General features: G+C 41.2%; 1 protein-coding gene across 1 annotated transcript in view; it reads right to left on the bottom strand.

Moving 5' to 3' along the window:
* Positions 1-24,298, bottom strand: part of pcnx1 (pecanex 1) — a 37,750-nt gene that overhangs the window by 2,116 nt on the left and 11,336 nt on the right. The window contains exons 7-32 of the mRNA XM_080042033.1: positions 22,758-22,887; positions 19,798-19,994; positions 18,597-18,690; positions 17,648-17,705; positions 16,412-16,635; positions 14,122-14,275; positions 13,644-13,676; positions 11,565-11,736; positions 9,919-10,029; positions 9,623-9,714; positions 8,811-8,920; positions 8,328-8,433; positions 8,085-8,177; positions 7,169-7,319; positions 6,650-6,791; positions 6,046-6,223; positions 5,613-5,721; positions 5,229-5,358; positions 5,078-5,136; positions 4,727-4,942; positions 3,565-3,818; positions 2,969-3,199; positions 2,212-2,312; positions 1,887-2,037; positions 1,209-1,439; positions 241-515 (exon numbers count right to left, since the gene is read on the bottom strand). Coding sequence (XP_079898159.1) covers positions 241-515; positions 1,209-1,439; positions 1,887-2,037; positions 2,212-2,312; positions 2,969-3,199; positions 3,565-3,818; positions 4,727-4,942; positions 5,078-5,136; positions 5,229-5,358; positions 5,613-5,721; positions 6,046-6,223; positions 6,650-6,791; positions 7,169-7,319; positions 8,085-8,177; positions 8,328-8,433; positions 8,811-8,920; positions 9,623-9,714; positions 9,919-10,029; positions 11,565-11,736; positions 13,644-13,676; positions 14,122-14,275; positions 16,412-16,635; positions 17,648-17,705; positions 18,597-18,690; positions 19,798-19,994; positions 22,758-22,887 — 3,802 coding nt within the window. The remainder of the gene's footprint in view (positions 1-240; positions 516-1,208; positions 1,440-1,886; positions 2,038-2,211; positions 2,313-2,968; positions 3,200-3,564; positions 3,819-4,726; positions 4,943-5,077; positions 5,137-5,228; positions 5,359-5,612; positions 5,722-6,045; positions 6,224-6,649; positions 6,792-7,168; positions 7,320-8,084; positions 8,178-8,327; positions 8,434-8,810; positions 8,921-9,622; positions 9,715-9,918; positions 10,030-11,564; positions 11,737-13,643; positions 13,677-14,121; positions 14,276-16,411; positions 16,636-17,647; positions 17,706-18,596; positions 18,691-19,797; positions 19,995-22,757; positions 22,888-24,298) is intronic.

Below are 24,298 nucleotides of genomic sequence, written 5' to 3'. Positions count from 1 at the left end.
GTGACATTCTACTTCAGTTTTATATGGTACACCTTATCTCTACAATGCAATTTTCATCTGCACTGTGTCCTTGCACTACTTTTGTGTCTCGGGTTGCTCTCTTCACTTGTGTGTGTCTTTTTTATTGCATTTTTTTAAAATGATGCATATGCCAAATAAACCATCTTGAAATTTGAAAGTTGAAACAGTGGCACACGTTTGTTTACGAGCTTTTTAACTGATCTGCAGAGAGCGACCAACCTGTGCCAGGTGCTGACCACAAAGTTGCGGATGTTGCCGATGCTGATGGGCCCTCCGAGGATGTGTCCCAGCTGGGGGTGTGAGTTGCAGTAGGAGGTGGTGAGAGGAGACACGTAGATGGGATATCCGATGGGCTGGTCACATGACGAGTTGATCATGTTCCTCAGAGCCTGCTTGGCGTTCTGAATGCTCCCGCGCTCCGGGTTCCTGTTCCTCAGGAACACCAACTCCTGCTGCTGCCCCGCCCAAAGACCTCGCACACATTCTTTATTCACCTGAAGAACAAGAGGAGAAGATTTTCATTTAGTATTGTGTCATAGGGCGCACTCACACTAGGGTTATCCTACCGTGACCAAGCACGATTCACAAGCTTAAGTCTGGTTCATTTTACCAGTGTGGTACACTTTCTTGGCCCTGTCCAGCTTTAGAGAGTTGTGGTTTGGCCTGGTATGCTTCTTATATATATATATTTTGACTGTTTGCTTATTGTCTTTTTAAATGAATTTTAAAGCACTTTGTTACATCCTTCTGCAGCCTATTGCCTCTGGTCACCACCCACATGAGAATAGTGAAGAGAAACACATGAGTAAAGAGAGCATTTAGATTTTTTTATCTCTCTTGCGCTATAATTGCAGATGCTTGTTGAGATGTACAAAAGAAAGAAAGATTGATGCCATTCTAATGTCTTTACACCGTATCTTAGTTTAGCATTATCAAGAATAATACAAATCCAACTTATTCTAAATTGATTACCAATGCATATTTACTTCTTGCTCACATGCTCCCTCCCTCTCTCCTCCTTCCACTGCAAATCCAAAATACCGAATTATGTAAACATTTTCCTTTGGTTTATTTACCTGTTGCAACTGCCTGGCGTGTAGTAATGGGAACTTGTTGACTCACTAAGCAATGATTAGATTGTGGGATTCTCCCCCCCCCCCGGGCAAATGACTATAAAACTGACTAACCTTGATGACGCGGAAGCTGAGGTATCGTCTATTGAGCATAATGATCTTGTACTCGTTGGTCCCTTCGTCGAGGACGTGTCTCAGGGCGAGTAGCGAGGGAGCGTTGGACAGCACGGCGCTCCTCCAGGCCGGGTCGCCCTCGTGAGCGATGACCAGGTTCTGCTGGTGAGAGGAGATCGCCTCGAAGAGAACCGCCGGCTCCTCGTACTCATCAGGGGATGTGAAGTGGTCCTGAGTTGTGAAAGGGAAACTTGATATTTACGGACCCAATTTTCACCCAAGGATGAGGTCAAAAGCGGTATTCAAATCATAATGATTTTTTTTTAGCATGTTGTATTCTTTTCTTTTTTTTTTAAATTGTTTTTTGGCATTTGTAATGGTTTATTCATAGTGCAGAGAGACAGAGATGAAATGGGGCAGAGAGGGGAGGGGAAGGACATGCAGAGAACCGACCATGACTGAGCCTCATGAGGGGGACGCTCTAACCACTACACCATGGACACTCTTTGTATTCTAATATTTCAAAAAAATTGGCGGTGTGGTTTTCATTCAAGCCTGTACAGGTTTCTGATGCACCCACACATGCACTCCTTATGTTTTATCACTATGTGTTTAATATTGTTTATATGTGAAATAAATCTAAACTAAATTGACAACACGACACCTGCGGCAGCTCACCTGGTGTAGTTTGAGGGACATTCGGATTCCAGGCACCACGACTTTCCTGAGCAGCTCCATGTCTGCGAAGATCCACTCGTCTCGCACTGAAGAGATGCGGAAGTCTCCTTTAAACAACGCATGAAGTCCATAAAGGAACGACTCCAGATTGCTGTGACGGAAGACATGGAGTTTGGTCATTAGTGATTTGGTCAAAAACAAACATTAATGTAGCAGGAGATTCAGTTTCTAGTCTGCTTGTTTTGATTTCAACAGTCAACTCTCTCCATTCTTCAAGCATTAAACATAACATTACCTTATATCATAATGAAGATAACTCACTAACCTGGACATGTGATGCGCTGCTGTTCCCAGAGCTCTCCTCCCCAGCACACACAGGCCGAAGCAGAGCATCACTAGAGACGAGTCTTTCTCACTGTCCAGAGGCTACAACAAAGCACAGACCAGGGCGACAAAAATGTTTTTACTACAAATCTTAACATTATTAGGAATGTTTACATACAAAGTCAATGTATTTCGCGCGGAGTAGCGCGAATGGGCAGGCGCAGAAGTTGAAAATATTGAACTTTTTGTTGCCGCCGGCCGCGCCGCGATAGCCGATCAGCGTTGAGCTCCTCCCGACGTCACTCACTTCGGGACGACGGACAGAGGAAATTAAGATGGATGAAAACATAATAGTCACAGTTTGCTCCCATAAGTTCTGTGAATAGCCTATGTGTCTGTTGTCTGCTGTGTACAGCTATCAGTTTTGCTTTATGAACCAAGTTAGCACCGGTTAGCTTGGGTAAAGCACCATCAGCACAGCAGACTGGTCCCCTCAGAAATGTTCACTTCTCTGATGCACCCAAAGTTACATAATGCACCTTTAAGTTTTACTTTTGCGAGAACACAAAAATTATCCCTACACAATTTTCATCAAAACTGGACAAAACATTTGAATGTATGATTTAAAATCATACAACTCATATTAAGCTGAACTTTATATGTGTGCCTTACACTTATAATAAGTATCATATTCAGACACAAAAGGTATGATTCACTGCGTTAATGTTGTCACCCAGGGACTGATAATCCAGCATTACCTTTGCCCTCCGAGAGCTGCAGTACTGGATCCAGCCCAGGTAGACTCCACAGAAGCTGTCCCTGGAGATGCCTGCCAGTCGATGGTCATAGTCCTCGTCGATGTTGGGATTGAAGGTGGGATCCAGGTCCACGTAGTTCCTCTCTCCGCACGCTCGCAGCCCGTCTTTCATGGTCTCGTTGGCCAGCCACTCCTCCAGTTTGGGTGACGCGATCACGTAGTAGATGATACCCTAAGAACGAGGAAAGGGATGATGCATTTAGAATAATGCTGTGCTAAAAAAAAAATTTTTTAGTGATATTTGTATCGGCAAGCCCCATGAATCGATAAATACGTCAAGTTTTAAACAAGTTGTTAAACAGAACCACTGCTCCTATAGTTGCCTCCAATTGCCGGGTTTTGGAATTTGAATTAAATAGTTTTTACTCAATTTTGCGATTTCATACATTAACACCACCCAGCCATATTGGATGCGTATCATATTGCGAAGTCCTTGCCAATAACCAGCCCTAATTTTTCTAATAGTAGAATCGCACTTTATTTTTTAAAGAATCGCACTTTATTTTTTATAACAGCCCAGCTACATTAGACACTAACCTTGACGTAGTAGGTGGTCAGAATTCGCCGTAGATCGAACACCTGCAGCATGGAGGCGGCGCTGTTGTCTGTGATGCTGTATCCCTCCAGAACATACTTGGTGACCAGCACCTCCCAGGCCAGCCAGCGCTGGCCGAAGGTGGCGTTAAAGGACAGGATGTGAGGGAGGTGGCCCGGCTCACAGCAGCAGCAGCCCTCGTCTTCCTCCACGCCCTCCGTGATAGCCTCCACTTCACGCTGCTGGCAGTACGTTCCTATGGAGAGAATACAAGAGATTTATATGGATAGAATATGACACGCAACTTAAAGTCAGAACTAACCTTACTAAGGAGACCCTGGGTTATTTCAGGAGAGTGTACCAGAACTATGGTTAATGATTGATGATTTCCGACTGAACCATCTTACATTTATCAACTTTAATATCAATGTTGACACACAGAAAGATATAGAATGGGTTGTATTTCTATACAGATTGTAAAGCCCAATGAGGCAAACTGGCTACATACAGTAATTAAAACTGATTTGATAAAATATTTTATATATTTTTTTCAAATTTACAACAATGATGGCTGAAAAGTTAGAGTGTGAAGAGTGTCTCCATTGCTGTAAATAGTTTACAGTGTGTTGTTTCAGCAGGTATCGTTTGTAAAGTAGAAAACTGTAAGTCGCGCTGATAAAGCACCCACAGGTATGTTTAACAGGAAGATAAAGCACCAACAGTGCTATTGTACTGGAATGCTCAGGCCACACATGGAAAAGTAGGCCAACTGGTTATCAATCCGAGTCATTAATTCTCAATGAACGAGGAAGTTGGCTCAAACTCCTGGGAAAAGTCACTCGTTTATTACTTGAGTTACACATGCAATTTATTTTTTTAATTTTTTTATTCTTTTTTTTAAACCTTAATTTATACAGATAAATCCCATTGACACCGTAGACTCTTTTTCAAGGGAGACCTGTTCCCATTCCCACGTTGCCCTTCACACACACACATTCATACACTGATAGCAGGCTGACTATCGGGAGCAATTTGGGATTCAGAGTCTTGCCCATGGACACTTCAACATGTGGCGGGGAGACGGGGGATCGAACCGCCGACCCTGAGGTTGAGTCCACTCAATTCTAGCCAAACTCCTGACACATTTTGTTACCGCCTTCTCACCTCTGAACTCCAGCCCTCGCAGCTGGAAGGTGACCAGGCCGTTGCCGATCTCGATGAGGTGCACCAGAGCGTTGAGGTAGTCTGAGGCCAGGATGAAGCAGTCTCCTGTGCTGAAGTTCCCCCAGCGGCCCAGGACCAGGTCTCCACACAGGCTGTGCTGCAGAGAGCGCGTCAGGTGCTCGTAGAAGATGGAGTTCAGATTGTTGTCATCGGAGCCTGGAGAGGGGAAAAAAATCATACAAATAAATTAGGGGAGTTCAACTGAAACTCCTGTTACAAAGCACTGAACACGTCTATTAGATCTAGATCCATTGCCAGAATAAAAAGTAAAACAGAATGTTACGCCCTCACCTGGATTTCTGTCCAGCTGAGAGGCCAGCCGAGTGTTGGAGTGATCCACTCTTTTGGTGCTGTGAACAGAGATGATTGAAAACCAACTCAATCAAATTCAGAAGCAACAGAATTAGATTTAAAAAGTATTAAAAAAATAAGGTTTTCCTACTTGTAGTCCCTCTCCCAGAACTTGACAGGACGGACGTAGGAGGTGATGAAGATGGCACTGCCCAGGAACGGGTTGAGGGGAGTGGAGAAGATGGCTGACACCAAGGCCTGGACAAACAGCATGGCAGAGTCTGGTAGGGGCTAAAGTCAAGGATCTACTGGAAAATATGTTTGAGTTGCTGTACGTAGCATGTGCAAGAACACGCTGATTATAGTGAGAAAAAATACTAAAAGTTTGCCAACACTGATCTCCAGTTTCTATAAATGAGACCACATTGGCACACATGGAGTGTGTGTGTGTGTGTGTGTGTGTGTGTGTGTGTGTGTGTGTGTGTGTGTGTGTGTGTGTGTGTGTGTTGACTAAAAGGCAGCAGTGAAAGGATACGAGGCACGGCGAAGGGCTGAGCAAAGGCGTGGAAGGCTGAGCCCCATGTGATCTGCCAGGGGGCGATGTAAGTGTAGACAAAGTGCAGCTTGTAAAAGAGTTCCCACATCTGTAAAACACAAAGAAATTGAACATGAACAAAACAACTTTAGTGTATATAACACATAAAACCTTTAACTTTATTTTAGATGCCATTAAATGGTGGAGTCAGCGAATCTTGAGAACGCTTGTTGACTAAATCATTTTCCATCCATACTGTGTGCGTGCCCTGAAAAAAAAATCTCTGTAAACTGGTATGTAAACAAAGGGTAGGTAAACAAAAGGGGACCACTGTAGCTAACAACATGCCCGTTTAAACAGCCTAGGCTGTGTATACACACATTGACATTTGTTTGCAGTGCAAGTCCTACAATTACTTGTGTATTTCTCTCACCTTGCTGAAAACAATGGACATGACGAATAGGTCTAGCAGCAGCGTCTCAGACAGGTGGCGATAGTCGAAGGTGAAGAAGAGGACGGTGAAGAGGATGGTCACGTACTGGTAGGTGGGACTGCTGTAGGACGAACGAAGCAGCTTCAGGCCCGCCACCGTGATCATCAGAGCACCCACCCTGGAAGACAGATTGAAATAACATCAGTGTGTTGCAGGTCTAAAAGCATAGAGTTTGCAGGTGTTATAACACTAAAATCATGTTTAACCCATGTGAATATATTGTTAATATATTTTTTTAGTGGTTATAAGCTACTGGTCAATTCAAAAGGAACAGATTCACATTTTGGGAAATACTTCGTTTTTTGTCCAGCCATGGCATAAGAAAAGATCAACACCACTTTAATGGTCTGAATGGTGAATATAAAGCTGGAGCCAGCAGCCTGTTAGCTTAGCTTAGCATAAAGGCCGATTAAACAAATGATGTAACAATCCAATAAAAGCGTAGTGAAGCATGCTGGTGTTAAACATCCTATTTAGTTAATAAATGGTGAGATAATGCAATAGTAGAAACAGGTATGGTAGGTAAGGTAGTATGGGTTCTCACTCTGTGTCTAGTCTCTTTGGACTGGCGAGCTCCCTGGCGCTGCCGCTCAGCTCGTTGAGGATGACCAGAGGGTAGAGGACGTTCTTCTCCACAAACAGCAGCCACACATGGAGCTTCTCAAACCACATCACATGAGCCGCATCTGAAAGGGGGGGGGGAAGAGAGAGAGAGAAAGTTAGTTATCATTCATCCATCTGGTCTAGTCTAGTCTATTATGAGATTGGAGAGAGGACATAACTATTATAAAGAAAAAGTATTTAGTTCTATATTTATTAGTTTTCCTTTCTATCCTTCCTTCCTTTCCTTCCTTATTTATTGGGCAGCTCAAGATCAGATGGAGATGGAGTGGAAATGGGGAGAGAGAGGAAGAGAGAGGGAGATGACATGCAGTAAAGGTCCACGGGTCAGATTCAAACTTGTGACCACTGCGACAAGGAATGAGCCTACGTGGTATGAGTCAAGCTCTACCCACTACCCCACTGGACACTGTGTGTGTGTGTTCCTGCGCGTACTACTTACCCCTGACTTCAAACTGATAGTACTCCTTGGTTTTGAGCAGCGGGTGAGAGAAGCAGAACCAGGGCAGCTGCTTCCGGACCTGAGGCAGCAGGTAGTGTGTGAGCAGCCCCACCGTCCCCAGCAACGCATACAGCACGTAACTAAGGAAAGGCTGAAGGGATACAGAAGACATATTAACACTTATACACGATGAGTTTCTGTCTGCATGCAAAGGACCACCATTTGTGAAAAACAGACCAAGAATGTAACCAAATGTAATTGTAAGAGCCATTAATAGAAAATATTTTGTTTTGATTTTTGTTATTTCACTTGTACAAAACTTAATTAGTATGTAATGTAATGTACCTCAGCTTCTGGTTGGTCGATATAGTGGCATGTTGTCAGCCCTGGCTTGCCATTTATATGTATAACTTACTATGTGCTTGTTTAATTAGTTCTTCAATTGAAGCCTCGCATCCTGGAGAGCATATTTGTTTTTGACCGTGCTTATTCGTATATCATTGTTTGATTTTTTTGTACGTGTTTGTTTATAGTGACAAGAAGTTCAGTAAATGACCTAAAAGAAAACATGGAACTACGGAGTCTTTTTTTAACGAAGCACGGGTCATCTGAATGCTTGGTGTTCGGGGCTTGATTTTGAATTTTAGTAAATAGACGAAGCCACTCTTACATTAATTAAGAGAGCCCTGGAATGGCCATAGAGAGAAAAAAATACATTGAGGCCAAGTTTTACTACTAAATTATCGTTTTTGTTGCCCGGTCACTCTGGGACTCCATAGTAACTCATCCCTACCCCAAAGTGGCAGACAGCCCATTGTTTTTTTTTTTTTCTTGTTCTTCTTTGTCATGACTTATCAATAAACCAGAGCACCGGGTTTCATCAGCCTTTAAAACTGTAACAACATATTGACTGTACCTGCAGTGCAATGAACACTGTGCTGACGTGGATGGCGAAGTAAAGGACAGCAATGACCACACAGACGATCAGGTCGGACTGCAGTCGCTCATTCTGTGCATTCAATAAAAACACATTGAGGAAGGGGTTAGACACTTTTTTTTTCTTCTTTTATAAATTGTACACTGGATATATTCTAGATATGCTCCAGTAAAATGCACCATTTCTGGCTTTATTTTAGATAAACCATGAAGGTCAACTCACCACTGACGCCTTGAGCTTCTCCGGTAGAGGGTCCTGTACCTCTGACAGAGGGTCCTCAGGGTTCTTGTCTTTTAAACTTGGCAACAGTTTGGACTGTATCAGCGATCTAGAAAAAAAAGTTAAAATGATTAGCTGCTGGCTTTGATAAATACCACAAATCTCCTGAGGTTGATTTATCTTAGAGGGAAATGCCTGAAATGCTGCAATAAAAAATATAATCCAAAGCATATGTATGAGTAGATAAGTCATAGATTGTTTCTTTATATGGATTTATGTCTTTCAGACATGGGCCGGGACGGGGTAGGTGATGGAAAAAAAAACCTTTCAAATAGATTTTTCTGCTTATGTGACAAAGTTCACCACATGCCAAGCTAAATATTTCAATGGCAGTATGATATTTAGTCTTTCTGGACCGACTTGGATACTGCAAATACTCTAAGACTGTGGAGGGTAGGTGTGGTGTGAGTACATGGTTAAACTCACATGAGGACAGAGGGGTCACTGCTCTGCCGGCTCAGGTGGTAGGACACTGCCACCAACAGGCCACAGAACACAGAGAACAACACAGGGATGTGATGGGGCTCCCACGTCTCCTGCAGACACAGAGAACGACAAGGTTTTAATACAATTAGTATTTTTAATATTATCATTTTATTATTCTATAGGCCTACATTAATCCAGAACTAGAATCTAGAAAGGTTATGTTTGGTAATAAAACTGCTGTTATCACTCAGTATTACTCTAAACAAAGTGAGTATTCTCGGCTTGGCAACAGGTTGCTCATTTATCATCAAAGCAGCAATACTAAAGGAAGATAAAGGTGCTACAAGGAACTATTAAATATTTTTGAAACAGTCTTATTTTTCTGATGATTAATTAATTCATGTAACAGCGAATGAGACCATCAGTGCAAAGAATGCTATTTTTATATAGTTTTACTTAATGCCTTTGTCATGGGTACGCTCACTCTGGAGCAACAGCCTGCGTATTAAAAACACTACCGCTTTTGTCCAAAGGGGGTGCAAGACTTAACACAAACTGAAAGTTATTTGGAGCACCTTTAAGTAGGGGTCTTCAAACACATTCATTTTGAATGCATCTATAATGTAGAGGTCTTAGAATGAAGTAAAGTAGAGGTTGAAGAAGACATAATGTTTGTTAATTTATTTTAGATTGTATTTCTGTCTTTTTTGTAAATCACTTTGCATCTTTATCCAATTTCATTGTATAGGTGACTGTACAACGACAATGAAGGTTATATCTTATCTTATCCATCTCAGTTGGCTTTCTCTCACCTTTAGCGCTCCGTAGCAGAAGCCGTACAGCAGAGCGACAGTGACCACACTGCGCAGGACGCTGTACAGGGCAGACAGGAGGCTGGTGGTGGCTGCACAGAGATAACACAGAGAGGGTGTCAGTAATAAGACCAGTCAACCTGACAGGCAATAGGACAAGGCAGAATGCAAATCAGCACTTCTGGCCCTCCTCTGAAAGCCTGCTGCCATCACATAATATATGAAGACAAGAGTGTGCGTTCTGTAGAGGTCAGAGTCGCCCTGCAGAGAGCTGGTGCGTGTATTAAGTCACTCACCGTTGCCCCCGAACACATGGATGTCCAGCTGCTCAAAGAGGTACATGACGAACGTGTTGACTTGTGGCAGCAAACCAACGAAGAAGATGATGGGGAAACACAGGGTGAAAACTACAGGGGGACACAAGGGGACAGACATGTTATTATTAGTTTATGTTTTTAAAAAATTCAAAATAATGTCAGTTAAAGGAATAGTTCAACATTACATTTTTTTTGCGTTTTTCCTCACTCACCGGCTCAATATAAGGCAACAGAAACCTTCCCTTTAACTGTAAACTGTAAACCGGTTAACTTAGCTCCAATGCCGGTTGCTAAGGGGAGCATTAGCGTGCCTCTGCTGGCAGCAAGAAGCTAAACTAAACTAATCACTACATGCTCCTGTGTGCTAGCCGGTCAGTGAGGCAAATCGCTAAAAAATTTAAATGTTGAACTATTCCTTTAAAATTGTCTATATCGTGGAGGAAGCAATTAAGGTCCGTATGTATCATTTTCCTACCTAATACCGAATACCCGGATATTGTGGTACAACAAATCTCCAGACAAACTGAATACAAGTATGATACATTTCATAACCTACTGTAGTATCTTCCATTATGCCTAGTGCAATACATTATTATTCTTTAATACTAATCCCACTTGTGATGACAATGTTAAGTAATTAAGTTTTTATCAACCTGATACTGATCTTAAAAGATTTTCTCTGACTTGGAGAAAGTTATTCATCTCTTTCAGTTTCCAGAATTGATAAGCTGGAACTACCCGAGTGATACCTGTGTTCTACTTATACAGAAAGCTGTAGCCAGTCTTTACACAAGAACAAATAGGAATGAGGATGACGTAACACCATTTTGAATGGGCTTTTCCGTCAATTTTGTGGGATTTATTTTAAGGTTTTACTCTTCACGGTCTAGCTCTAGCACTAAAATGTGAGCTTTGGTTACAGAAAAACTCTGCCAGCTATTGCAAACAGCTTTCCAGGAATTCTGTCCTCATCTCACCGCAGCTGCTTTAAAATTCTACTAAAAACGATTCTTTTTATAAAGTTGCAGTTCTGAATCGAGCAACTTTCTGTTCCCTGTGACTTTTAACTCACTGGTATTTTTTTTGTTCTCAAAGGTGTACTATGCAGTTTCAGGGGAGGGGGATTTTTTTTTTTTTTTTTTTTTTTTTACAATTTTAGAACCTGCAGTTTAGAAACATATTTACTCTACATCTCATTTCTCAGTATTGAATAATTCTATCATCATAAATCAAAACTAAATCAATTTGAGGCACGTGGAAGTTCTGGAACCAACCGTAAGACTGGAATATGATTATAAATCAAACCGTGGGCCCTGCTGCTGTAAACAACAACAGTGAAACAGTAACTTTTCAGGAAGCTTTCTATCTCCAAACAGTGTTCCAGGAATTTTCCTGTGAGTAAAGTCTATTTATACACTTATGAGAATATACCTTAGAAAATGTTCACTTATCCGACACACCCAAAAGTTACATAGTGGACCTTTAAATATCTTATTGCTTTGCCGTGATTGCACATTTGCAATTTGAAACTTTGATTTTGCAAAATGACATACACAGAAATGATATGAATGTGAATATATTATTATTTCCTATGAATGCCCGCGGTGGGGTTGTGTACACATTACCAATGACGAGGTCCCTGGCGGAGGCGAGTACCAGGGAGCTTGTGAGGGCCACTCCATAGAGGGTGAAGCGCGATGATGCGCTCCGCAGACTGCCGTAATGCAGCAGCCAAATGAGGCCACAGCACAGGCAGAAGTAGACAGGCCGGCTGTACGCTATGATACGATTATGGCCCTGCGAAATGAGACAGCGATGAAGATAAATGGGTCATTATAGAAGCAAGGGCTTTTCCCCCCATTGTGGCACAGTGTTTCAGAAAAGGCTGCATTGTACATTTATTTTACATAAGAGGAAAGTGGGATTTGAAAATATCATTTCTTCATTATGAATTTTTCTTGTTAAGATCACAAGATGCTCAAGTTTGGAGCATCACACTGCATCTATGAGGGAGACTAAAAATACTAAGTAAGTGTGACCTTGTGATACACCGTGGATAAAAAAAACACATTAAATAAAATCAACTGCACAAGTCGGTAATAAGAAAATATTATAAGAAATAGAATCTCTGAAGAAAGATTGAATTCAGTGGTATCAGTGTCATATGAGCCCCGGGGACAGTGACACAGGTATAAACAGAAATAGCAGCGAGACTAAGGTTTCACAGGCAGAGGGAGAATATAGTGTGCAGTGTTTCAACCCATGATGCTGTGAGCTGAACCTGCTTTTCAGTTGATTACTTACATTAAAACAATTGCTTTTTCCAGAAAGGTTTGAACAAATATACAATTTTGGCAATATGTTTAGTTATATTAGTAACTAATTATGAGTTAAAGCTGGTGTGGAGGATTTGGGGAGAAAATGGCAATTGGGATAGAGATTCGAATCCAAATACCTCAACCGCTCCTCTTGTTCTCTTTGGTCCCTCCCCTATGGTCCCTCCCTGACACTTTCTACACCAACAAAGTCGTACCAAAGTGAATGGACAGTCCCAACAGCCAATAAGAACAAAGAATCGGAGCCTCGCTCTGATTGGTCAAAGTGTCAGCTCTTTAATTTGCATCTAAATCGAATCTAATCTTTTCCTAAAATACAATTCTAGATTTTGGATATAGCCAGTGTTAAAATCTATTTAAGTTTTTAAAGAACTAATTTGGAAACAGTCTTTTTTAATTTTGAAAATCAAAAAAATACTATATAATATACAGGTCTTAAAAAGGCTTGTTTGGCATGTTTTAAAGAACAAAATCGATCAAAAATCAGACAAATAACAACATATGAACAATTGCTTCAATATTAACCATCATAATAGTGCTTAGAATGATCATGGAAAGTTGTTGATGTAAGTGCTTTAAAGTTTAAAGTTTTGTGGTTCAGAGTATTGAAAAAAAAAGAATGTTGAGGGAGACTGCAGTGTGCACGGTGTCTGCCCTGCTTTTCCACTGACAGTTTACATACCAACTATCACATTAAATATTCCAGGTTTTGCTTGAAATGCGTCAACGACGTCATAGTTACAACAGGGGAAGGGCAGGGGAGGAGAAGTCCTTGAGGTGAGATGAGGTGAAGGAAAAAAGGGGACGAATGAAAGAGGGGAAGAAGAGGAATAGGGAGATACAGTTGAGAGAGAGAGAGAGAGAGAGAGAGAAAGAGAGAGATAGAAAGAGAGAGAGAGAGTAAGATAGAGAGAGAGAGAGAGACAGGGGGCTGTGGTCTAAACTCTGGCCAGCTATTTAAAGCTTGCGCTTGCAGCGGAGTGGGGGTAGAGGCATTAATAAAAGACGCTGTTTCAGAGCAGAGCTACTGACGCAGGGGAGGGAGGAGAACACAGTCCAGGGCAAAAGCAACATCATTAAAAACAGAACAATAGCTAGAGTTCATTTTATAGATAGAGGAAAATTAATTTCTCTATTTGTCTACCCTCAAAAGTTAAAGTCTGAAGGCCATTTGGTTTTTCTGTTGTCGAAGCACTATTTTTTTTAAACACTTTTTATTACATTTTCCACTCCTGATCTTTTTGTTGGACACCTCTGAGAATATGAGCATTAAGGTTTAAGCCCCAAACTCCCCAAATTGCGGATACTTTAATGGCCCCAGACTAGTGTCAAGAGACGGAAGAGGATTTATCTGCAATAATTACTTACGTGTCGAGGGGAAGAGGAGTCTGGTTGAACACTCTGCCGATAAAAGAAAGACACAGGTGAATTCACTGTAGCAGAACGTGTATTACTTTATTATTAAAAAAAAAATAGCTCAGAGTCAGTGAGGCATTAAATCATTTTTGAGCCTCAGCGAGAATTCGACTCAAATCCAACTTTAATAAAATGCTATCAGGTGTTTCGGTAAGCCAGTTAAAAAAGAAAAGAAAAAAAATTATTGAATTGCTTCTCTGCAAGTCTAACAATGTTATACTGTTAGTTCAAGTAATTGGTAAATGGTAAATGGACTTCACTTACAGTATAGCACTTTCCCTGTTTTTTCAGAAACCCAAAGCACTTTACATTGTTTTGTACACATTTACCCATTCACACACACATTCATACACCGATAGCAGCATCCACCACAAGCTAACTATCGGGAGCAATTTGGGCTTTAGTGTTTTGCCCACAGAAAAGTATTCACCTTTAGTAAGGAATACTGGCAACTGGCGATGACAAGGCAGAACTGAAAAACCCAGATGTCAGTGAAGAAGCCGTGGACCAGCAGCACTGAACCCAGGAAGGCCACCAGGACAGCCAGTATGACGGCTAGCACGTTCTCCAACACCTCACGGTTCCTGTTACACAATGGAGAAAAGTCTATAAAGCCTCTCTATAGTAATGTATACACCAGTACATATAACAGCTCATGAATAGAAGAGTCAATTTCCCTGAGGCGTCATAATGATTTGGTTAGATGACATTTACGGTGGTTCTGAAAAAATTGGTCTTAAAGCAGTCTTTCAAAATGTCAATTGAAAAGGGAAGATCTAATAAGAGATTGAGAAATCACACTTGGCCTGAAAGATAATAAAAGGAGCTGAGGAGGTCTGAGATAGAAGTAATTTAGTTCCAATCCATGCGCTGCTTTAAAAATTTATAAAATGAACTTTAATCATATGTTTCACAAGCAGACAGGGTCTATTTCTTGGTGCCAGATAATAACAGCCCCTTTTTTAAAGATTATGTTTTGGTATTTTATGCTTTTATTAGACAGAGGGGAATGACATGCAGAGAATGGCCATGGGATTTGAACCCGTGGTCTGCTGCTTCTGAGGACTGAGCCTCTATTGGAGGGCGCTCTAACCACTACACCAAGAGGACCCCTAATAACAGCACTTTTAATGAGCTACAGCCAAGACAAATTATCAAAAATCCTCCAAACAAGTGGAATGGTTTTAATTGACCAGTAGACCAAACACCATGGTGGGTATTAACCATTTATAGTTGAAAAAGAAAGTCTTATCCTTGATTAGCAGTAGAAAAAGCTATGAGGCATCCAGCAGTTAACATGAGCCATTTGAGAAGAATAATTAAAGAGACATGGATTTGGTTCTAAGTGGAAGGTACTGCTGCATGTAGCCTAAGAGTAAGATGGTATTATTTAAAAACTAAATTATGTGGTACACTGTTTAATTCATATAAATACCATCCAAAATTCACACAGATAAGATGCGTTACTTACATTTTTAAAGTGTAGACTACAGAGTTGAATACAAAAGCTTCCATTATCCCATTCACGTCACATCTACATTGAACAGCCTTAAGGTAATTGTGGCATTTAAGGAACCCATGCATGTCTGTGTGTTCAGGCTTCAGTATAGTTGATTAGGAATCCGTTGCTCTAGGCCTGTATTCTGCTGCGGCCTCAAACTGCTGCTGCTTCACTTGATTGTTATCAGTGGGAAACTGTGACTCAGCCATCTTGGACTGGACTTAATAATCTCAGCGGGGCCGACCTGATTAAATAAATGGTTAACGCTGTGCTGGGCAGAACTTCAATGTTGAAGATACACCTGTGTCATGGAACTAAATACTAAAAGAATTGGGGTCCATTCCAGCAAAAAGGAAATAAAAGCATGACAAAAAGATTGGAAAACTTGATGGTTATGTCCAAGACTAGGACATAAGTTAGTTATCTTAGTTGTGTTCACAAATTGAATTAGGTGTTAACGTATGCCCAATACATGGTAGTAAATTAAATGATTAAAAGAGAAGAAAATAGAGCCACATTAAAGGTTAAACACAACAGAAATTATTTCTCATACAGTTTCCACTATGTCTATTAAAAAATAATGGCAACACATAATTAATGGGCAGTGGTGAAAAGGCTCCCTATCACTCTGGGGGTCACCTAAGGACAAATTAAAAATGTCAGCTCTAGCCGCCTGTGCTGTCTTTAGATGATCCTTCATTGTCACTGCATATTAATATACAACAAAATGTAGTTTGTGCAAACCGATGGACTCAGCAGCCTAGAAGCAACAATAAATAATAAGAATTTAAATAGAAGGTAAAAGTAGAGTAAATTCATCACAGCTTTAAAGGTGCACTGTGTAACTTTAGGTTTGTCGGCGAAGTGAAACATTTTTAAGGTATATTCTCATAAATGAATAAACAAGCTTTATTCCCAGTAAAATTGGATCCTTATGGAACACTGTTTGAAGTAAGTAAGCTACTTGAAAAGTTACTTTTTCACTGTGTTTGTTTACAGCAGCAGGCCCCAAATTTTTGTTTACAAACACATTCTAGTCTTACGTTTGGTCCCGGGTGCCTCAAGATGATAAAATTATTCAATACTAAGAATCACATGTACTATGTACTATCTTTTGTAAATCAACTGCAAGCTCATCAAATGCAAACAAACCCCTCTCTCCTTGAAACTGTACAGTGCACCTTTAAAGTCCATCACAGCTTTAGGATGTGTGTCTTGCCTGTCAAACAGTGCCAGTAGGGTGAGCCGGTCAAAGTGCAGGCCGACCCATAGAAAGGGCAGCAGCCAGAGGCGGTAGTACTGCCGGGCCTTGGCGGCGGCGGCAGTGCTGGCTGCATTGGGGTCGTCCTGTCCCAGAGGAGCCTCCTGCAGCTCTGGGCTCAGCTCTCCGTCCTGCTGCTCCAGGAGCTCCGGGTCCATGGTCAGCAGACGGTTCAGACGGATCTGAGGGAGGGAGATCTGTCCCCAGGTCAGTCACGTGTGTGTGTGGGCTCAACATACATAAAGATACAACATTAAAGTGTTTAACAAATGGGATTTCAAATTGGTAAATTACGGAACAGTGTTAGTGCCAAAGTGAAGAAAAAATTATTAGAGGAGGACGTTTTTTTTTTGCACTTCAAGAATTAAGATGAGATACAATCTTGAAAAGAAAAAATAATTAGAAGTTTTTTAAAATGTATTTCTTATTTTTATTTATTTTTCTCAATGTTGTATTTTGTCTTCTTTCTCGAAATATCGTATTTATTCTACAAATTTCGAAAGAAATACCCGTCTTTATTAACACTGGATTTTGTTCAGCTATATGGACAGGTAGCGGATCTTGAAGAGATATTCACCGATTTTGACAAAAAGGGATTTTGACGACAAGCGTTCCCCAGAATCGCAGACTACATCTTCAAGAGTCAATATATATAAAAAGTATAAGATCCAAATTCCACTTTGATTCTGGCTGTTACACAGGATAAAGACACCACCATCTCACCCACTCCAGCCATCGAGAAAAGGCAGTGACAATAACACCTATCTTGCTCATTCAAAACAAGCATATCAGATAGGTACATACTGTAGGTGCCAGGCTGTAAAGGGTTTAGTAACCAAATAAAGAATGTTCTAAATCGATTCAGCAGCAGTCACTGATACCCAGTGTAGCGATTTTAACATTGGTGTAATATGATTTGTTTTTGTAACACGATAGGGCCAGAAAGAGTAGAAGGGAGAAGCCAATGGAAAAACTGTTCATAGGGACAAGTTTGAATGCCAAATACGATACACAGAAATACGCAAAACAAACACACATGCAGGAGAGAAAAAGGCTGTGTTTGTTTTTGTCTCTGTCCCAACACATGCAAACGCAAATGCACAAGCACACGACGCGCACACACACACACACACACACACACACACACACACACACACAAACAAACAAACAACGGCTCACTGGTTGGGTACTCACCAGGTCATGTGGGTAGAAGCGAACTGAGGTAGAACTGGAGAGGTGGGAGTCGGTGTCCCTGCAGGGCAATGGACAGAATTAGCGCACTGATGAGACAAACGCATCTGGTGCACTCTCTGTATTAAAGCATTGTTCATTTCCTGCTGACCTTAAACTAAACAGCCGTAAGTCTATTTGCTTTTTTTCGTACAGTTGCATTTTGACTAAGCTTAGTTATTTTCTCCTAAAAACTGAGTCTAGCTTCTATTTAACAACTGTTTCTCTAACTATTAAGCAGACTTGGATATGCAACCCCCAAAAACACTACTGCTAACTGTATTATCCTGTACTATATGGATTACCTGACATGATTTGTATGCTTTCTGCAATAAAGGGCACCCTAGCTCAACACAAAATGACATGTATCAGCAGCAATACAATTTTTGTTTCCCAGTCAAGAACAATACATATGCAAAAATAAATAATGTTTCCAATTTTGTAGAGACTGCTTAGTTTTAAAGGTGCACTATGTAAGTTTGGTTGTGTCAGAGAAGTGAACATTTTCAAAGGTTTATTCTCATAAATGAATATACAAACTTTCCTCACAGGAAAATTGGATCCCTGGAACACTGTTTGAAGTTAGAAAGCTACCTGAAAAGCTACTATTTCACTGTTGTTGTTTACAGCAGCAGGATCCACACTTACATATTTTAGTCGTACATTTGGTTCCAGGTTCCTCAAAATAATTTAGTTTGAGTTTAGGATGTTAGAATCATTCACTAATATTAATTGCATGTAGAGGAAATATGTATTGTAAACTAACAGGAGGCTCTGCTAATGTAAACAAATCTCCCTCCCCTGAAACTGCATAGTGCACCTTTTAATTAAAAACCCAACGAGGTCATGATGGCAGATCTAAAATCACACTAAACAAATTAGAATGAATCATCATTCAGTTTTTGACACTAACCATAGGTTATTGGATGCTCGTCTGGTCGCGGGTTCAAAGTTGACGAGGGACATGTCGCACCCACCGGCCTCATACAAGGAGGGTGTGAGCTTTCCTGGAGAGGGGGGAAGAAATAGAGAGAAGAAAGTCAGTTGAATGAAATCATAAGCAAACAGCGACTGTGTCTGTGGGAGTAATCGTATTAGACAGTGTGTTGTTTACAAGCAGGGAATTAGCTGGATTTGGTAATATGACTGTGTTCATCAGAGTTAATGGGATCATTGAGTGAATGTGCTTCCTCCCACACAGAGGCTATAAACAAATCAGTCACTTCCTGATTCAGGGTTGATTGCCTTCAGGAAAGCCTTAAGTTAGGAGTATTGAAAGGATAAAAGAATATTTTTAAGAATATCTCACAGATGAAGACATGAGCCAAGTTAGATTTGAGTAAAAGCATTTTTTTTCTGAATAAATCTTCTGAGAAGTATGAGGGGAAAATATCTTCGTCAAGACGCTGCCAGGCAACAACGCACAGGTGTTCAGTCAACCCAAAGACGCATATAAAACGCAGACAAAGTCAAAGGAATTATTAATGCTCTCCGAGATCACAAGCCCAGACACACACACAGACACACACACACACACACACACACACACACACACACACACACACACACACACACACGGTTGCAAATGGCAGCACAATCCTTTTACCACTAAGGTCAGTGGAAGCACTTAAACTATCTCTTACAAAGCAAACCAATATATTTCTTACAATCCATGTCCTACGGATAACACTGAAACATGTTTTTGTAAAGGCGTCCACAACAGCAGTGGGGGATGGGGAATGTTGGTATCGAAGGGTTACAACCAAGAGAGGTCAAGTATTGGCTACAGACACAATATCAAAGACAGAGAGAAATGGAGCATGGATAATTGCGGTCGGCTTTCACTGATTGCATCAAGTCTGCCGACTGTGGATAATGGTGTTTTGTGCTATGCTTGACTGCAACAGTCATATCTGTGCCCACTGACCAGTTCTCTTTCAAGCAATTGCAAAGCATCAAAGACACTGCCAATCAAAGTGTAAAAAACACCAAACAACACCACCAACAAAAAAACTACGAAAAAAAAATTCAAATCCATCTCCCAAAAAAACTACTGCTCCCCGAGAAAATCCTTCCATGGTTTAACATCTCAAACTCTCGGTGCGCTCCCCTACCGAAGTCATCCTGCAAGCTGGTGGCGCCGACCGTGGAGGCCTTGTCCTGAGAACCGTCCAGGTGTGCGCTTCCGTTCCTGGCCAGCAGGGAGGCGCTAGTGCTCAGCACGGTCACCTGGGACGGGGTTCGGGACGGCTGGCTTTTCACCTGGGTGGAAGTAGAAGGCTGGGAGGCCTGGCTGAGAGCCTCCTGAAGACTGCAGGAGGAGAGGGGACAAGGGGAGGCAGTGAGAAGAGATAGAGGCCAGAGGGGCACGGCTGCTTTACTAGATCAATACAGGGAGAGGGAGGGGGTAAGAGGGGGGAGTGTAGACATAGGTCATTTCAAAACAGAGGGGTTTACTGGTGGTGCCATGCACATGCTGGGGGTGTCAGAGTGGAGGTCCCCAACTTCAGGGCAAAAGAATTATGAAGGATGAACATTTGGCAAAAAACTAATTATTATCTTGCCAGTTTGACACTTCAAAATGGTGGAGTCAGAGATTCGGGAGAATGTTTGTTAACTGGTAAAATCACATTTCGTCAAAATCAGTGAATATCTCCTCACAATCCGCTACCTGTCCATACTGTGGATGCGCTGAAAAAACATTAAGTATTAATGTGATTTTTTTTCATACACAGTATCGTGAGGTGATATTCACTGATTTTGACAAAGTGATTTTGACAACAAATCTTCTCCAGAATCACTGACTCCACATTTGATTTGTATCAAGTCATTTGTAGTCACTCATCACTTGTTGTCTGTTGCAATCTTCTACATTTACATGCACACTGCAGACAGACCTCCATGATGACACCAGCCACGGATGAGATTTGCAACGCTGAGTGTAAAGCTTTTTCTAGACTTCTAAAAGCTGTGAAGCAAAGTTCAAGCAGTGCAAAAGTAACTTAACTCTCCTTCCTTTTGATCTAGCCATAGTGTTTATACCTAAGGGGAAGAGGAACACTAACGATTAAGTTTAAGGAAAGTAGTATTACGCAGCACTTTACACAGGGGAATTATAATCAGAGAGAGCACCTACAGGCTCTTTATATGCATGGGAAAATTAAATAACCTCCGATTTTAGATGGAGGTAATTCTCATCTACACTGATCAACTACGCAAATGGCAGATTACTTAGTTACTTGTTTGATTACTTAAAATTAAAGCCATAGTGTGTCATTTCTGTTTCCCACAGTAATTACAACAACACTGTCTGTGCATCGACTGTATGAGGTAAGCCTTCGGTGATGGCGCATGGATTTCATTCCTTCTGCTGTACTTCCATTTTTTTCTTAGGAGTAGAATCAACAACTGAAATAGTTTTAGAGCGCTTCTCGGGGTGACAGCAGTTTGAAAAACGCTGCCATACTGAGAAATACAGAGAGAGTTTTGTGGAGCTGATAAGCTTAATCAACTTTGTGTCAACTCGTTTGGCGATGGCTTGAATGTAATTGACATTCATTTATATGAAAAAGTTATGCACTATAGCTTTAATAATGTCTTAGGTATTCATACAGTAAACATATAATACATTTTTACAAAGCCTAAGACTGGTGCACTAATGAGAAAGTTAAAAAAAAGAAGATTTTGGGGTGAAGGGAATGAGGGAGGGGAGGATGGAGGGATCAGTGGGGGAGAGAGAGAGAGAAGCATTTTGCCTTTTTCGCAAGTTTATTGACCCCTGGCAAGCTGCACGCTTGTTTTCCTTGCTTAACATTTTTCAAGGCTCAGCATTCAGAACTGTGACCTTGCTGGAAAGATGCAGGGAAACACAAGAGTCTTGGCAAGAGTTGAATAGCTGTTGGCAGTCGGACAACAACACTGGAGGAGTTACACAGACCTCGGGGCGCTGAGGAACATGATGTGTGCAGCAGTATATCCATCCAATCGAACGCCTTGCGAAGATTGAGCTTTAGAAGTATCCCATGTAAGTAATGCTTAAAGTGCTACATCTGCCACTACACCTACTGTAATATGTTGTTTTTTTTAGCTTGAGGTTTTTTTTATGCTTTGCTTATTTTACATTTGAAGGGGACACACTGGCAGTTGCCATGGTAGAAGCTGTGTGACCTTGTAGCTAGGACATGGCCTATATCAAATCAGGCTTCAAACATCCCGGAGTGACAGATCATTTGAAGTATTTACAGGACAGCAGTCAATCATGTCAGGTCACTGTCATCTTGGACAGCAAGGATTACAACACAGACATCTATTGAACTACCTATAATCTATGCAATCTGCTTTGCTACCATGGACCCAAACACATTACTTAAGAGCAACAGGTAAAAAAAATTCACCCAGCATTATAAATGAGTGAAAATGTATGTTGAAAGAAAACTAGTTGAAATCTTTACAAATCTTTCTCTTGGGAATTATTGTGTTAAGCTAAAATTGTCTTAAACAATGGGGCTGTTAGATCTTTTAATAAGCAGCTAGGGACTCTCACTTATAGGGACAGACGTAAACCTTAATTTTTTTTTTTAAATGATCAATATCATCTTCATCTTTCTCTCTCTCTCTCTATAAAGGTTGCTCAAATGGGCAGAGCTACGTGATACAGCAGGACGTCTATAATATTATTGAACAAATCGTGCGCAAGTCTGAGAGGAGACACCGGCCTGTCAGCCAAGTAGATTAGTCAGACCTTGTGCCTTTGAGGTTTGAGCAAGGAATCTCCATTCTTTGATCCGTGCTCAAAACGTGGAATTTAAACAGATTAGATCATGTGATAATAAGAGGATGAAAAGAGGGAAGAAGTCTTGGAAGTAAAAAAAAAAAAAATAAATAAAAAGACATCACATGCAGAGCGTAGATAAGACAGCAATCCAATGATACATAAGGTCTTGCTCGGCGTCATCATGCACTGTAGAAGATGGGGAGATATTGGTGTTGATGATGCTGCTGTTGCTGGTAACATGCTATTGCCAGGCAACACAACGACAGAAAAAACGAGCCCCTCCCCCTTTTGTGCTTGTACCTGAGAGGAGATCCAATGAGGGAGGCCGGCGGGGTGGGGTTACTTCCTGCATTGTGTCGCCGCCGCACCGCCTGCCGACGAAACGTGCTACGCTCACGCCGAAATATGACCGTCTCCTCGCTCCCCGGGGCTGTCATGGTGGGTGAGAGATATCATCAGCATTGGCCATTGATTGGTCAGAGTTGAATTTTTCCTTTTCTTTTTTTTTCCATTTGAGAGAGAGATTTTTATGTGGACACTTGTATGAGGTGATTTTTTTTTTCTCCATGCTGGATATCAAAAACTAAACAAAGCAACAACAGTTACGCAACCTGCTACTTGAACTTCAGGCCATTGACTTAAGAGTTTCAGTTCAAAATGGGAGCGACCATTTCAAAAACAAGACATCCACCACTCCAACATGAATGACACAACAACAATGACATAACGCTAATTCCACTTAAACTGGGGGACCTTTGCTGCATGTCTTGCCCATTGGCCGTCACCCCTCATTTCCTGTCCTTGTCTTTACAGTGTCCCTATCGAAGTAAGGCAAAATCTCAGAGCAATACTGACACTTATATCGGAAGTGACACGTTTCCTAAAATAGATATGAAGAGAGCCTTTTAACTTTTGAAGGCCAGGGCCCACTGATGCTACAGGTGGTAATTTAAAAAGGATAATGACTAACTGAATTTCCCAGAATCCTTGTGAGTCAGTTGCTTTAAAAGCAAGACCATGTCACTTTTGAAAGATGAAATAACACATTCTATTATGAATAGAAAAGCTGTTATTCAGAAGCAAAAACACAGAGCCACACTCAATACATTTAACACATGGGTTTTGCCGCTAGAGCTCCAACTTGGCCCTGGTATGACCACAGTAACTCATGGCAGCTAATGTTAGCAAACTTAAAAATAGATATTGCTGTGTAACTGTCACTACTGGGCAAGTCTGCTGACTTAACGACTCTTCTCTACGTGTACTTGTGACTTGAGTTTACATAGTTTTGCTTGAATGCAATTAGCAAAGGGCAACCTCGGGGAGAGAGCTAGCGGAATGGGATAAAGACAGGAGAACTTCTGTTATTATCTGTGTGAGAAATCTATTTAAAAAATTGACAGTGTAATAGCAGCACAAATAGATAGAACAACTACAAGCGGCAGGATGCTAACAATAGCCTGTGGGTGTGCTTTGTCAATCCGGCTGTAGTGGCAAAATCGAGCTAGTTGATTTTCTTTTTTAACATAACTTTTCACTTGCATGTGAAACAATGCACTATTTATTTATTCACTTGAAAGCGCACGCTTGCTATAATTTATTAACTTTCGCATAAAAGTACCAAGTGCCTTGAGGAGTGGCAGACAAACATTTGAAGTCTACTTATGTCAATTAACGCCACTATATGAAAACCGACTTTGACCTTTGCCAGCTTGGAGTCAGGTTAGTCAAAATCCAAACAACAGAAATAGACCGAGAACCCAACACACTAATTTACAATTGACAAGTCCGGGCATATCCTGCCACTAACAATGTAAATCCCAGGAGGTCTGCTGCACTCT

The sequence above is a fragment of the Ammodytes marinus genome (assembly GCF_949987685.1).
Source record: "Ammodytes marinus genome assembly, chromosome: 15".
NCBI classification, from domain to species: Eukaryota; Metazoa; Chordata; class Actinopteri; order Uranoscopiformes; family Ammodytidae; genus Ammodytes; species Ammodytes marinus.
This window is presented reverse-complemented; position numbering and strand designations above follow the sequence as displayed.